General features: G+C 48.2%; 1 protein-coding gene across 3 annotated transcripts in view; it reads right to left on the bottom strand.

Annotated features, from left to right (window-relative positions):
* ABCA12 (ATP binding cassette subfamily A member 12) overlaps positions 1–16,339 on the bottom strand; it is a 117,811-nt gene that overhangs the window by 9,507 nt on the left and 91,965 nt on the right. For all 3 annotated transcript variants that reach the window (XM_054069548.1, XM_054069547.1, XM_054069549.1), the window contains exons 38-45: positions 15,564–15,691; positions 14,598–14,685; positions 13,011–13,116; positions 7,207–7,261; positions 6,343–6,520; positions 3,755–3,870; positions 2,973–3,132; positions 1,076–1,344 (exon numbers count right to left, since the gene is read on the bottom strand). In XM_054069548.1, coding sequence (XP_053925523.1) covers positions 1,076–1,344; positions 2,973–3,132; positions 3,755–3,870; positions 6,343–6,520; positions 7,207–7,261; positions 13,011–13,116; positions 14,598–14,685; positions 15,564–15,691 — 1,100 coding nt within the window. The remainder of the gene's footprint in view (positions 1–1,075; positions 1,345–2,972; positions 3,133–3,754; positions 3,871–6,342; positions 6,521–7,206; positions 7,262–13,010; positions 13,117–14,597; positions 14,686–15,563; positions 15,692–16,339) is intronic.

Here is a 16,339-nt window from a genome sequence, read left to right on the forward strand (position 1 = left end):
CTACGGGGAGGACAGAGAGACTTTACCCTCTGGCAGGCAGGCAGCAGCAGGCCTGAACACTTGGGATACTAAGGAGCCTTCATAGAATCATAGAACGGTTTGGGTTGGAAGGAACCATGAAGATCATCTGGTTCCAACCCCCTGCAGTGAACAGGGACATCTTCAACTCGATGAGAGCCCCATCCAACCTGGCCTTGAATGCTTCCAGGGATGGGGCATCCACCATCTCTCTGGGCAACCTGGGCCAGTGTTTCACCACCCTCAGTGTGAAAAATTTCTTCCTAATAACCAGTCTAAACTTCTCCTCTTTTATTTTAAAACCATCACCCCTTGTCCTATTGCTACACTCCCTGCTAAAAAGTTTTCTTGGCTGCAATGTCTCCTCGAAGCCTTCTCCAAGCTGAGCAACCCCAACTCTCTCAGCCTCTCTTCACAGGGGAGGTGCTCCAGGCCTTTTTTGTGGCTTCCTCTGAAGCCTCTCCAACAGGTCCGTGTCTTCCCTGTGCTGAGAGTTCCAGAGCTGGAAGGAGCCTTCCTGCATGATCCCGGGAAGTGTGAACACACAGAGTTTCTGTTCTCTCCTGACATTTGCACCATTTAGGGAATATAAAAAAGCAATGTTCTTTCTGCCTAATTTTTGCTCTTTTTCAGCAAATATTCTGAGCTGGAGGAGGCCCTGCCTTGTGAACAGGCTTGTAATGCAGGTGACAGGGCTGTTCTCGCTCCTCCCTGGGTGCCAGAGGAGACTCTGGGAGATCCAAACAGCTGTCTGTGGACTGGCTGCTCTTCCCAACCAGCTGAACATCAGCCCACCACACCCAAAGCCCTTAAATGAAGGGCAGAGTCTCAGCCAGCAAGGACAATTAAAGAGACTTTGGTAACCTAAACCTCTATTATTAACACTAATTACTGACAGATATCGTGACTGCTACCAGAGAAAACTTACTCCATGTTTACAAAGCGTCTCGGAAATTTATGGGCTTCATAATTGACAAGGATGGTGCAAGAGCCCAGAATTAAACCACGGAGCGCTGGCTCAGTCTGTTTTCATTGCGAGACTCCAGATGTTACTTACTCTAGTATGTTGTTCCAGACTCTCTGAATCATCCTGTCGTGAACTGTAAGACGAATGGCAAAACACACGGTGCCCTGGAGAAACATGGCAAGCAGCTTGGATGTGGTCTTGTCCAGCTCAAAGGTTTTGTCCGGGTAGTCCACTCCATAGGCTTTTAAGAAGCCCAGCAGCGCCTGATCCTGCGACAGTTCGATCAAGCCATAGCCAAAGCAAAATTGTGGGAACAGAAGGAACGCGTGCCTTAAGTTTTCAGCGAGATCACGCAAGCCCTGAAAAATAAACCCAAAAAGCAGTGCAGTCAGTCAATGTTTTTATTCATGGAATAAATTCATGGGCTTTGCTGTGGGACTGAAGTGTAACAATTACATTGGGATTTGCTTGTGTCTCAGAGCAGAGATAAATTGAGAGCAAAGAGCTCTGGAGACAGCTCGTTTCACAGGCACAAGGTCAGAAAAGTCAAGAGGCAGCTCTGAGGTTGTGATCACCCATAGTAAAGAGCAGCCAGGTCGGGGAGCCGGGCCTCACCGCTGCTCCAGCCGCCTCAGGCGGTGCGTGCAGCAGCCTGAAAGCCACCCGGGAGCAGGAGCCGAATCCTGCTGCTGCACTGCACTCTGCCTCCTGAAACTACAGAGCACTGGGAACAGCCCACTCTCCAGTCCTGCTCCTCTGAGGAACTGCCCTACCTCTTCTCCTTGGATAAACATCTCCATAAACCACAAGATTTGGTTTCAACAGACATGGAAGGGCAGTCTCACACTTCTGAACTCTCTACATAGAGATCTGGTATGTTTCTAGCAGAAGAAAGGATTACCATACAAAGTAAATTAGCACGGGAAGAGAATGATTCCCTGCCACTGGGGCACAGAGGGATAAAGATGATGGCAATTGCACATCCCTAAAATCCAGGCGTTGCCAAACAAGCACTGTCCGGCTAGAGAGAAAAATCAAACCCAGCTACTGTTTTATAAAGCCACTGCCCTTTATACAAAAAGAAAACTAAATGTAAGGTGTACAATTTATCCCAGTGATTCCCAGGGATGTCTCAGTTTAAGCAAAGGCTTTACTTTAGGGAATCATCGCTGTCTCAGAGTCATTTTTCATCCTTGTAGGGAGAAGATGATTGCTTTACAGATCGAGATGACAGACAGCCGAAGCTGGCTCGACGCAGCACATGTCAGGCTTGGGGCAATGACATCCAGTTGTAACTCTCCGCAGTTCGTGCTGCAAGGACTTAGCGATGGTTCAAAGTCCCCATCAACTTTTTATCAGGTGTCTACACCCAACTTCATGCACGGGCAGCTCTCTACCTCTCTTTTTGTATTCTCCCCATTACCATCATTTCCTTCTTTGCTGGGAATGTGGATTTACAGACAACAAGGTTTGTATTTGACTCCTGTCCTGCCTGCAGGGAAGCTCCTTGAGCCCTGTGACAAGTGTCATAGAATCCTAGACTGTCCTGAATTGGAAGGGATCCACAAGGATCGTCGAGTCCAGCTCCTGTCGCTGCACAGGACAACACCAACATTCACACCGTGGGGCTGAGGGCGTTGTCTAAACGCTTCTGGAATATTGTCAGGCTTGGTACTGTGGCTGCTTCCCTGGGAGCTGTTCCAGAGCTCCACCATGCTCTGAGGAAGAACCTTTTCCTAATGTCCCACCTAACCCTCTCCTGGCACATCTTCCTGCCGTTCCTTCGGGTCCTGTCATTGGTTGCCAGAGAGAAGAGCTCAACGCCTGCTCCTCCCCTTGTGAAGAAGCTGTAAACCGCATCCTCTGCTTGGTCCATCCTCAAACACCCTGAAACCAGCCAGCTGCTAAGGACCTGGTCCAACCCACCAAACTCAGCAAGAAGCCTCCCATGGTTTCACCGAGGGTTTTGTATTTGTAGGATTCCTACCTGATCCGTGGCCTTTTCCTGGGAGAGCAGAAATACAACCGAGTGAGTAATGATGGTGTTGATGCCAAAGAACAAGTTGACGCAGACATAAACGATGAAGGCCATTCCCGTTTCTTTGAAAAACCCAGCCAGCAGGTACATCCATGAAAACGTTGCATATCTGTGAATTGCCAGCAGTGCAGAGAAGACAGTAAGGCAAAGTGCGAGTGGAAGCAAACAACTAAAGACCTCAGACAACACAGCGGTTGTGCTTTAGCAAGTGGCTAGATTTCCATATTACAGGAGCTTGAGGGAGGAAAAATGGCTTTGTATCTGTTAGACTGCGGATGAAAAGTTGATGATCTGTACTTCAAACACGGAGCCCCGACTGCAAGCAGCCAGCCTGGGCCTGGAGGAGTCAAAGCCATGGAGACAGTTTGGCCAAATTTTCCTGAACTGGGCTGCTGCTTTGTTTTTTCTTTTTCCCTCCCTTTCTGTTTTTGAAATGCTCCTCTATCTTGAACTTTGTAGTAGTTCAGTAAGCACCTGCTTACAGCTTGGGCTGTCACTGTGACCTTGAATCTTTCATACCCTCACATAGAGTTTGCTTTGAATAAAGCAAGCATGACAGCGGTGGTTTAGTTCGCTGCTCCTGGAAGGAGAAACCAGTCACCATTCGTATAGTATACGTGGAAGAAAAAAAGCCCATGTATTCGTCCCCTGGATTCCAAACTGCAGCAGCGTGCAATGTCCAGCTTCTCACTCCATGCAATGATATTGAAATAACGAAGCTCCACACTTACCCGAACAGTAACAGCAGAAGAAATACTGCCAGCAAGTTATTGTTGTTGCAGAAAGCTGGTATCTGGAAGGATGAAATAACTCCTATTGAGAGTCCAATGGGGACCATAAAAAGTATCTGCAAAATGATATTAAAAAGATGTTATTAGGACAATAATTCTTAAACATTTTCTTAGAACTACGCAGAAGCAATGCATCAGGTCTGAATCTGGTCCCACAAGCGCAGCTGGGCTTTCCTAAGAGGAAACCAAATCCAGGTGGGGTCTCAGCCCTCCTGAGACTTCAGAGAGTCTTGCAAATGAATCCCTCAAACCGCTCTGAACGGGCTAATCCTCAGCGTTCAGGGCTGTGGGCAGAAAGTGCCTTAAGAAAAGGTTGTGAATGAAAAATACCCCTTTGGGTTTTCTGTTAGCCTTGCAGTCAGACCACTTCATTGTGCCCTGTAAATCTGATCTTTATAATGTTGAGTTCAAGCCAGGGACCAACCAAACGTCTGCCTCGAGAGGTTCCTCTCTTCCCCAGCTTTGGGATTTAGCAGAATTTATTGGCAGGGATTCGCTGAGAAATATCAAGTTGCCGAGAGCTCTGGATTAGTTTCAGCCCGCTGAATACTGATTGTGGCAAGGACTCTGGGGATTTTTCCACAGGCTGATTTATAAATACGCAGTGCTGGAGCAAAAGCCAGGATCAGGGAAGCAGGCACAGGCCTGCTCCTTCTTTGCCCCCCCACGCAGTGACTCAGGGCTGCGCTGCCGAGCCAGACCACAGCCATGCTGCTTTCAGACCCTTTCAAGCCCCTCGTGGAAGACGGTGCTCTTGCCCAACCACACCAGCCCCTACAAGCAGGCATTTAGACTGCTTGGTAGTGAGCACTGCGTTATTAGGACTGCTTTGTTAGCGAGCATCGATGCTACAGACACCGAGAAGCTCAGGCTGTGCCGTTACAGGAAGGGCCGCGGCTCACCTTGCCCAAGGGATGTCTGCCCGTAGCCCTCAGCACATCAAAGAGGCCTGGCCACCCAAATGCCCTTGAAGACCATAATGGTTTGGGTTGGAAGAGACCTTAAAGCCCATCCAGTTCCATCCCCCTGCTATAGGCAGGAACAACTCCCACTGGATCAGGTTGTTCAAAGCCCCATCCAGCCTGGCCACCAGGGATGGGGCAGCCATGACTTCTCTGGGCAACCTGGGCCAGCGCCTCCCCACCCTCAGAGCAAAACATTTCTTCCTAAGATCTCATCTCAATCTCCCCTCTTTCAGCTTAAATCCGTTCCTCCTCATCCTGTCCCTGCACCCCCTGATCCAGAGCCCCTCTCCAGCTTCCCTGGAGCCCCTTTCAGTACTGGAAGCTGCTCTAAGGTCACCCTGGAGCCTTCTCTTCTCCAGGCTGAACAACCCCGACTCCCACAGCCTGTCTTCGTACAGGAGGTGCTCCAGCTCTCGGATCACCTTTGTGGCCTCCTCTGGACCCGCTCCAATAGATCCATGTCCTGCTCTGAGGATTCCAGAACTGAACACAGGGCTCCAGATGGGGTCTCACAGGAGAAGAGCAGAGGGGCAGAACCCCTCCCTCACCCCGCTGGCCAAACTGCTGGTGCAGCTCAGGATACATTCGACCTCGTGGGCTGCGAGAAGATTGCATTTCCACACATTACCAGAGATGTCCTATTTTCAGGAACTGGTGATATCACTGGGATTTTAGGGACTGGCAGAACTGCATCAGAGCTGATCACCATCACAGCCAGTCTACAACTCGCAGATCTCTGTGAGGGTTTGACACTGTGCACTGAAGGCAATTCATAAGACACAAAGCATTGTAGCCTACAGACACGGTGCCTATTTGTCCTCTGAGCCCAGGGATGCTTTCCAGCAGTGCTATTAAGCCTCTTTACTGTGAGGAAACTCAACATCAGGGAGAACCAGGGCATAGCTACACCACGTAATGCTTCGTGGTGCTGGGGAGCTCAACTGTCTATGAGGACAAGGTGGCAAATCCATGCAGCACAGTGCAACACCATAGAAAGGAATTTGCTCACATCCTCGAAGGCACGTAGAAGCATTAATAGCTTCCCTTGGCCTAAAAACCTTTATGATAGATAGTTTTTAAGAGAGCATTCAGCACAGCAATAGACTTTTGCCCAACAGGGGACTGTCGGCCGTGAGATGTCTGCTAATGTCACAGCCTGTGGGCCCAGGGTTTCCAAACAACTGTAGCCTCCAGCCCCAAAGCCTCACCTCAGATGCAAAAAGCCTGCATGACAACTAATGTAGCCCTGCAAGCTAACAGAAGAGAAGTGTGCTGCTTGCATGCTAAAACTGAAACCAAGCTCTGGCCCGTTCTGCGTTGCTCTCATATAAATGCGCTGAGTGCTTCGCATACACTCGAGAGAGAAGGAATGCCTTCGCTTAGCAAAATCCAGTGTTGCGGTTCACATTTAATGGTCTTCAATGCCTCAGAGAACAATTACTACATAACACTCTTGGTAGTAATAATATTAAGAAGTCTAGGCAACCAAGTTTAAATAAGGAACTGTCTTTCCCCTGCTGTGTAACGCTACCCTTGGTGCACTTATGAATGTGAATTATTTACCAGATCATAAACGAAGTTAGTCACCCAGTAGCTTGTCATCCCCATGCCTGAAATATGCTGCAGTTGTTTGGCTTTGGTTTGATGTTCTTTGACCACGTAGAGCACAAAGCTTGCCGTTGTGATAGAGTAGCCAACCAAAACAGACATGGAAACGATGATGTTGAGTAAGCTGTTGAGCCTGGGAAGAAAGCAGAGAAAGATGTATACAGTGAGCCAAAGCAGAAGGTTTCTCTCGCTGCAGAGCTAATGTTTGGGGCTGAGAAGCAATGAGGTCCACATTCTGCACCAGTATCTTTTGCTGATGGCAATTATGCCTGGCAAAAAGGACTCGCAGCACTGAGTCACAGCACTGGACCACAGCATCAACTGCACCAGGGGAGGTTCAGGTTAGACATCAGGAACAATCTCTCCACCAAAAGGACTCTCAGGTACTGGCAGAGGCTGTGCAGGGAGGTGGTGGAGTTCCCATCCCTGGAGAGATTTAAAAGACGGGCAGGTGAGGTGTTCAGACACACAGGCTGGCACGGTTGGACTCCGTGATCTCCTAAGTCTTTTCCAACCAAAGGATTCTATCAATTGCAAATGATGTAATTATTATTATGCTAAAGCACAAAAACATGTGATGCCATAACTGTGACTTCCAGATCCATATGGGATTCCACGAAGAGACCCTAACAGGAATCCGCAGCTCTGTGGCATGCAGGATGTTATGCGTTCACAGAGGGTATGAAGACAAGGAAGAGAGAGGTTTCATCATTTAGAGAAAGATATTCAGTAATTTAAGCTGCTTTATGATTTCTGAGAAGTTGGTTTGCTTCTCTAGAAGGTAAACAATTCAGGCACCAGCCAAATGAATCTGCTTACATTACTTGTTCTTGACTCTGTCCTCCAGGATACGGGTGAGCTGCTAAGAAAATACCTAAAAGAAACAAAAAGAGAAGAAATTAAAATTGTGGCTGACTTAAAGCTTCCTCTGCCAGTTCCTGAGATTAACAGGAACACGGAAAATTCAGAGAAGAAAAGCAGATCAAAAGCCAGAGTTTGCTGTCGTCTTGGTATGAGCTTGGGCAGAATTCTGAGTCCCCATTTTTCCTGTGACTTCTTTTTGCTGCAGGGAAGATCTGAAATTCCAACTCTAGGCCTCATTTCTGCATCTGCCAGGCTGACAGCACCGTCCACTTCAATGAGAGCACTCATCCACCTAAAATTAGGCACATGCCCACGGGTCCATGTATTTTGGGCTGGATTCCTCAACACTGACACATTCAAAACTGATGAATACGTTTCGTTTTAAAGCTGCTTTTGCTGATCTCACTTCATTTCATTTGTTCTTTTATCATCAGAAGCAAACCATTCCCTACTGGCTTTCTTCACAGCTATTATCTTTCCACCTTTCTCACTACAGGCATCTGTTGAGGTGCTAACATAAACCCAAGTAAGCTCTAGGCACCTTTGTTCCCAGTTGGACAGTGAGTTAATTCTGAATTCTCTGGACTTATGTGGCTAGAGAGAAGAAAAGATCATTTTGTCTAAAAGACCAAGCAAGCAAGCTACTGTGGTGGCAAGCCAAGTGTCCTCTATTCCAAAAAGATCCCTTAAAAATGGGCTTGTATCAAGCAAAAGCTGCGAGAGAGAAATTTTCTGCTCACGTGCAGGTATCTCCGTAAGATTTAATTTAAGCACTGCTTGAACAAAGGAGAACGCCTAGCTGAAAATATCCTAGTGTCATAGAATGGTTTTGGTTGGAAGGGACCTCAAAGCCCATCCAGTTCCACCCTCCTGTCATGGGCAGGGACATCTCCCACTGGATCAGGGGCTCCAAGTCCCATCCAACCTGGCTTTGAACACCTCAGGGATGGGGCAGCCACGACTTCCCCTCCTCACCCTCACAGGAAAAGATTTCTGCCTAAGATCTCATCTCAATCTCCCCTCTTTCAGCTTAAAACTGTTCCCCCTCATCCTGTCCCTGCACTCCCTGATCCAGAGCCCCTCCCCAGCTCTCCTGGAGCCCCTTTCAGTCCTGGAAGCTGCTCTAAGGTCTCCCCGGCGCCTTCTCTTCTCCAGGCTGAACAACCTCAACTCTCTCAGGCTGTCCACATATGGGAGGTGCTCCAGCCCTCGGATCTTCTCTGTAGCCCCCTCTGGACCAACTCTAACACATCCACGTTCTTCCTGTGCTGTATTGTTAATAACAGTTAATTTGCTATGTCTGGAGGCAATTTGTGCCTATAGAAACAAATGAATTGGGGGGTGCTGGTGGGCCACTTCCAGCCTCCAGGGAAGGTCTCCACCTTGGTCCCACCAAGGTGACAGCCCAGTCTCTAACGCTCCGGCACCCGAAAGGGTTTAGGCTAAGACATTTATGTGCCTAAACCCAAGGTTCTCAATCCATATTTAGGCAAATAAGTCAATGCCCCAGTTCTCAGAGAGCGCCGAGAGACCTCCACCTGCTATTAAATCCAGAGAGATTTGCTCGAACGCTCCACCTCTCAAACGTAAGCTCCTTACAGCCAGGTGCCTGCCTTTCAGCAGTTACACAAGGAAGAACTATTCTGGGCTGTTTTCTCTAAGAACGAGCACTTCAACGCGAGGACCAGAAAGGAGGAGATGGTGGGTTTAGCTGACCAAGTGCCTTACCAAGCAAATAAATGTGAAAGAAGATTTCATAGGAAATTCATTTTGGAAGGGGGAAGAAAAAAAAACCAAGCCACCTCAGTCTTGTCATAGGTGACAGAAGCGGAATTAAAATCTTGGGCTGCTGATAAAGCCACACAAACAGGCAGGAAATGTTTCCCTTCTCTAAGAAAGAGAAAGATCCCGCCTGTCTAATCTGTTAACGCTTCGCTATAAAGCCATTTCCCTTTACTGAAGCTTAGGCTAGAAGTCAAAATTTCCATTTCAATGCCTTCTCTTTTTTGTTGGTTGGGATTGAGAGAAGAGAAAGCACAATATACGTAAGTCAAAAGCTATTATGACTTGCTTAGTGACGGGGTAAAAAGCTTTTTATGTGTTTTTTAAAAACATACAGCCGTCTAAGTCGAACCTTTAAAGCGGGACTGGCACCTCTTTCAAACTGCTGCAATGACAACACACTTTTATCTGCCCATTTCAATGCTTCTTAAACTGTCATTTATCTGTCATAACAACAAACAGATTTAGCTGCCAGGAACATAGCATGCTGAACGTCTGTTCAATTGTATTTCAAACTGGATTTACACTACCCCGGGGGAGCTATTCTCATCCATTCATTTGATTTCTCCCATTCTACGGCTTGGATCATTAGTGGGAAGCGGAGAATTATCTGTCTGGTCATTTACTACTAAGCATTTCTTTCCAAAAATGTATAAGCAGCAGGGCAGATGGAATAAAAACTGCTTCTATTCTTTCCCACTGAAAATCATTACTTTGCTGGTATAAAACTTTCCTTCTGCAAACTTCCTGCCTGGTCACACGAGCTCCCTGCCTCTGCTCTCACCACGGCGTGTGTTGGGAATACAGAGACAGGGCAAGAAGCTTCAATGCTTAATAATTCAGCTGCTCTGGGATGTTCCTGCTGCTGGAAGCGCCTGGCGCAGATCTCCCTCCGCACCCAGACAGGGGCTGCAGCTTTGTGATGTGCTCTTGCAGCATCAAGGTCAACCTTCTGACCTCCTAGAGGACACGCTGGGAATCCCAAAGGCAGGAGGCAGCGGGTGTTTTGGGATGGCGGTGGGGACGAGGCACTGGTTTCGCTTGTTGTGAGGGGAGTTTTAGCATATGCGGAGGTGCAAAGAGAGACAAGGTGTTTTGATTAGTAATCAGCCATTCCGCTGTTCCTTTAATTCACGGCATGACACCCGGCACTTCACAGAATCACAGAATCACCAGGTTGGAAAGGACCCACTGGATCATCGAGTCCAACCATTCCTAACACTCCCTAAACCATGTCCCTCAGCACTTCATCCACCCGTTCCTTAAACACCTCCAGGGAAGGCGACTCGACCCCCTCCCTGGGCAGCTGTTCCAGTGCCCGATGACTCTTACTGTGAAGAATTTTTTTCTGATATCCAACCTGAACCTCCCCTGGCAGAGCTTCAGGCCATTCCCCTTGTCCTGTCCTCTGTCACTTGGGAGAAGAGCCCAGCTCCCTCCTCTCCACAACCTCCTTTCAGGCAGTTGTAGAGAGCAATAAGGTCTCCCCTCAGCCTCCTCTTCTCCAGGCTAAACAACCCCAGCTCTCTCAGCCGCTCCTCGTCAGACTTGTTCTCCAGCCCCTCACCAGCTTTGTTGCTCTTCTCTGGACACACTCCAGAGCCTCAACATCCCTCATGTGGTGAGGGGTCCAGAACTGAACACAGTATTCGAGGTGCGGTCTCACCAGTGCTGATGCCCGATGCCCTTTCCATTAGAGCTCAATTCAGACGCACCAGTGAGGAATGGTCTTATGAGCAAAGAGACACTGTCACCTATTTCGCTGTCACCTGGAACGGCAGGCCAGGCGTGACCAGGACACGGCTGGAAGGGCACCATTTGTCAAAGAAAAATCAATCTGTAGGGCATTTCTGCACACAATTGCTACTCTTGTCAGATCTTATAAATCTCTGTATAAGATTCCTCAAATGGGTATCAACGTAAATCTTTCCTCCCTGGACCCCCTCCATCTCTCCCCTGTCTCTCCCCTAAACCACACGGATGTGGTTGTGCCCATGCTGCACCTCAGGGATTAAACCCTTCCTAAACTGTAAATGGCAAGGTAGGGTGCCCTGGTTTATCAGCACGAATTCAGGTCACTGCATTACATTACTGAGAAGAAGCTCTGAGAACTGATAATCCCAAAAGGGCTCCTGGCACTTCTTGGAAGCTGCGTATGCTGTGTGTCAGAGGGAAAATATAGCTGAAAATTACACTTCTCGCTGAATTTCCTTCTCATTCCAACACAAACATGCGCATATCTGCACATCCTGTTCAATGTCTTTATCAATGACCTGGAAGAAAGCATTGAGTGCACCCTCAGCAAGTTTGCAGATGACACTAAGCTGGGAGGAAGTGTGGATCTGCTGGAGGGTAGGGAGGCTCTGCAAAGGGATCTGAACAGGCTGGACTGCTGGGCCGAGACCAACGGCATGAGGTTCAACAAGACCAAATGCCGGGTCCTGCACGGAGGAGAAGGACCTGGGGGTAATGGTTGACAATGACTGAACATGAGCCAGCAGTGTGTCCAGGGGGCCAAGAAGGCCAATGGCATCTTGGCTTGGATCAGAAACGGGGTCACCAGCAGGTCCAGGGAGGTGATTCTCCCTCTGTACTCAGCACTAGTGAGACCACACCTTGAATACTGTGTTCAGTTCCAGCCCCTCACCACAAGAAGGATGTTGAGGCTCTGGAGTGTGTCCAGAGAAGAGCAACAAAGCTGGTGCAGGGGCTGGAGAACAAGTCTGACGAGGAGCGGCTGAGAGAGCTGGGGTTGTTTAGCCTGGAGGAGAGGAGGCTGAGGGGAGACCTTATTGCTCTCTACAACTACCTGAAAGGAGGTTGTGGAGAGGAGGGAGCTGGGCTCTTCTCCCAAGTGACAGGGGACAGGACAAGAGGGAATGGCCTGAAGCTCCGCCAGGGGAGGTTCAGGTTGGATATCAGAAAAAAATTCTTCACAGAAAGAGTCATCGGCACTGGAACAGCTGCCCAGGGAGGGGGTCGAGTCGCCTTCCCTGGAGGTTTAAGGAACGGGTGGATGAAGTGCTGAGGGACATGGTTTAGGGAGTGTTAGGAATGGTTGGACTCGATGATCCAGTGGGTCCTTTCCAACCTGGTGATTCTGTGATTCTATGATCCTGAGCTGCTCTCAGTAGAAAGGTGACACATTAAAATTTACTAATCTAAAGCACCCCTGGAATGATCTACAGTAGCCTTCCCATGCATAACTAATGGGCACCAATCAAGAGACAGCTACTTCAGTACCGGGATGAGAGGCAATAAATCAAATAGCAACCATTGGCAATCTTTGAACGAAGGAAGCATTTTATGTAGGAGCTGGGGTCCTTCCTGTCCAGCTGCCCCGAGTCTTTGACTGAGACAAATGAAATAGGACTCCCCTCTACTCAGCTCTCCTGGGGTACTGTGTCCCTTTCTAGAATCCTCAACGGAAGGATATGGAACTGTTGGAATGGGTCCAGAGGAGGCCATGAAGATGATCCGAGGGCTGGAGCACCTCTGCTATGAGGACAGGCTGAGAGAGTTGGGGTTGTTCAGCCTGGAGAGGAGAAGGCTCCAGGGAGAACACAGAGCAGCTTCCAGGACTGAAAAGGGCTCCAGGAAAGCTGAGGAGGGGCTTTTAACAGGGAATGCAGGGATAGGATGAGGGTGAATGGCTTTAAATCGGAAGTGGGAAGATTTAGATTAGACATTAGGCAGAAATTCTTCATGAATGGTGAGGCCCTGGCCCAGGTTGCCCAGGGAAGCTGTGGATTCTCCCTCCCTGGAGGTTTTCAAGGCCAGGCTGGATGGGGCCTTCCAACCCAAACCATTCTATGATTCAGTCATGGTTTTCAATTCCATTTTTAAACGAATTGTATAATTAGGAATAAAGAAATGGCCTCATTGAAGTCAAGGTAGATGTTGTCATGTATGTCAACAGACTCAGGATATTCCCCCCAAAGGGGAGGAATTATCTTCTCCTGTAAAGGGACACTTACCATATCTGGAAGTCTCATTTTGTGGCAAGTTAGCTCGAAGAATGAAGTTGTTCAAGCTGTTGAGATAGGCTGGAAGGCTGTGATAACCTTCAGGATTATACCACACCTGCACACAATTGAGAAATAGAAATAATTTGGGAGAGAAATTGTTACTGATAACACTTAGGGTTGTTCTGCTTGCACAAATGAATCATTCCATGGTTGTTATCCAAAGTCATAAGCTCTACAGGCTGAAGGCCAATGATTAAACCACAACAAGTACTGAATGAGTATAAAAGCATATTTCACACTCAGCACGAACAGTCCCATCAGCTTCATTTTGCCTTCTAGGAGAGAAGAAAGAAGCACAAGCTGGAAATGTGACATAAAATGTACAGGAACTCCTCTCCTCTGTCATCAGTTGCTCAGATCCAATAAACACCAGAAGTGGGGAACTTCCCAAACAAGAATAAGCAGCCAAACACCTGACACACCTTGAAAGCCAGGGAGGAAAAGGTTGCTTTAGGGCAAAAAATAGCCAGTCGCTCCCTTCTCAGTAAGGAACAGCCTTTCCTTCCCCATGATAACTTTTCCTACCTGTGAAATGATAAACTCTGAAGACTGAGGGGAAAATCAGATCATAGGATATGCACTTTGGGGAGGATTCACCATCACCAGACTTAGGCACAACCTACAGCACTCAGGCTGGAAGTCCAAACAACAGACAGCTTGGCCTCTTAAGGCTAGAGGTCTAGACACAGCCCACAGCATCCACTTTTGCATATCCCCAAGTCCTGCCTGCTCAGTGATTTCATCCTCCAAGCAAGGCCAGGACTGAAGTCTGCCCTGCTTCCAACAGTATCAAGGTTTCCAGGTATTAAATCTGACACGTGATAAGCAAAGAGCAATGGCTTTCAGATCGAAGATGAAGCTGTATAATCACAGGGGTGAAAACATCTGCAAATTCCCTACACGAGCTCTCAGTGTTAGTCAAACAAACTCTGGGATTCCCTTTTATTGGAGCCATCTCCGAGAACACCACTGCTCTTGCAGGAATGCTTTCCTGGTAGCTAAGTTTGGCACTGAGGTCACAGGATCGTGTCAACTCTCCTGCATTTCCCTGCCACCTCAGATTCCAGCCTTGATGCTTTTAACGCTGATGTGTTACAGCAGTTTCACTGAGCACAGAGAAACACGTATATCAGAACACTCCAGCCAGTTCTAGTTAAGGTACATATGTTCTCTCATGAGATGAAGGTGCTACTAATTGATCTTTTCACCTCTGTATAATAAAGTTATGACAGCAGACAAATTGCCTCCTGGTAGCAAGAGAAGTCAGACCAATAAAGAAGAATGGGGAGTGAAAAGGACATTAACTGCAAGTCCTCTCTCCCATGCCAAACTCAGCGCCTGCTCCTCCTCCTCCTCCTCTTGTGAGGAAGCCATAAACTGTGATGAGGTCTCCTCTCAGTCTCCTCTTCTCCAGGCTGAACAGACCAAGTAACTTCAGCCACTCCTCATACAGCTGCCCCTCTAAACCCTTCACCAACTTCACGGCCCTCAACATCACTTCTCCCACGCTACGATGGGCAGACGGAGGTTGGTTACCTTAGTCAATGTCCTGTTGGGGGGCACCGGCTTGATATCGAACTGCAGATCTGCTGTCAGAGGCAGCCCAAAGCTCCAGCCACCATACCTGAGTGAAAACCAGAGGGAGATGCATTTTTACCCTCACTCAAGAGCTGTAGCACCTTTGGTTGCTGCACGCTCGCATGCCATGTGCCCAGTAAATTCTAACTTGACTTAAAAGAACTTCTCTCAGCCCGTATCGCATGGCTGAGCCAACACTGCAGCGGGAGCTCTTATCTGGGGGAAGAAAGGGGAACAAACTTGGCAGCACTGTCACAAAACTGTGCTGACAGCCTCCACCTGAGAAATATTTTGGAGCCGCATGGACTCCTAACCTGCTTGCACTGGAATAAGATGACTGCTTCTCTTTCAGCAGATGAGCAGCTCACTTTCAATCAATGGACAGATGAACATATTCCTTGACAACCTTAACAGCAGGCTATTTGTGCCCCAAGACACGCTGTGTTGCGGAGTCCAGACACACTAATAGCTCTAACAGCCCCGCTGTGCAAGAAAACGCTCAGCCTCTAATTTCACTGGAATGGATGCGCTTGTTTAAGTGAAGTGCACGCTGAGAGCCTTCAGAGAATCAGACTTAGAGGCAAGTCTCTCCCCGGAGTTTACTTTATGACAGGCTGTGTCAGAACTTCCTCTGCTCAAGAATTTCTCAGCCAAAGGACTGTCTGCAGATTCAGCCATCAACGCATCATGTGATTGACACGTTATCCCTACGCTACCTCTGCTACGATCAAGCAGAGACGTGCAAGAACCTTTAACTCCATGATTGCAGGACATTTTACCTTCTTTCACCACAGCAACTGAGACCATCACCCTTCTAAACCCCAACTGCACTACCACCTCTTCAAGCCCAGTGGATATGAAAGGCATAAGAGGCCGCTCCCAGGGCAATCCAGAAGAGAAGGAGGATGGAGATCTGTGCTGTACCGTTTTTGCAGGAAGTCCTTGGTCGTCGCCAGGATGTAGGTCTCCACATTGTGCCCCGTGAGGTTATAAACTGTCCGTGTGGAGAAGGTCCTTCTGTGAGGGGGTGTATAATCCGTCTGTGGACAAGTCTGAGTGGACACAAATGAACATAAATGTTAGTGGCTGTGTTTTAATTAAAACCTAACATATCGGGACAAGATTGAGAGCGGGCAATGGCAAAACTCTGGTCCTGGGACTGATTCCTACAGAAGCTGATGATTCGCAACCCAGGGTGCAAAGACACGCGGCGTACAGCCCCTGCGTGCTTGTCCTCAACACATTTAGCGAGGTGCTTAAAACAAACCTGCGCTTATACCTGTGCTTCAGTTCTACTGACATCAGTGAGACCTTGAAATGTGCTTCGTGCTACACAGGAAGATTTTTGCTGAATTAAGGCTGATCCTACTTAGCAGGATGTGAGAGCGACTGCACAGACAACAGCAGAGGAGCAGAAAACACTGTGGTGGCCTCAAACTCTCATCTTGCGTTTCACAGCAGCTCCGCTCTGCATTTATGTCCTATTGTCAGTCATTGGGAATATTTTTCCGAGCTTCAGAGAAATGCTGAAATAGTCCTGAATACATAATTTAACACGCGGAGGGTCAAAGTCATTTTGACTGTTTCACAAGGTTGAAGTGTCCTACCAGACTGCACGCTGGCTGCTTCTTTCAGCTCATCCATAACAAAGCCCTGGCCTCCTCCGCTGAGTGTCTGCTCGTAACTTTGCATCGGAATAG

Source organism: Cuculus canorus, chromosome 6 (genome assembly GCF_017976375.1).
Source record: "Cuculus canorus isolate bCucCan1 chromosome 6, bCucCan1.pri, whole genome shotgun sequence".
NCBI lineage: Eukaryota > Metazoa > Chordata > Aves > Cuculiformes > Cuculidae > Cuculus > Cuculus canorus.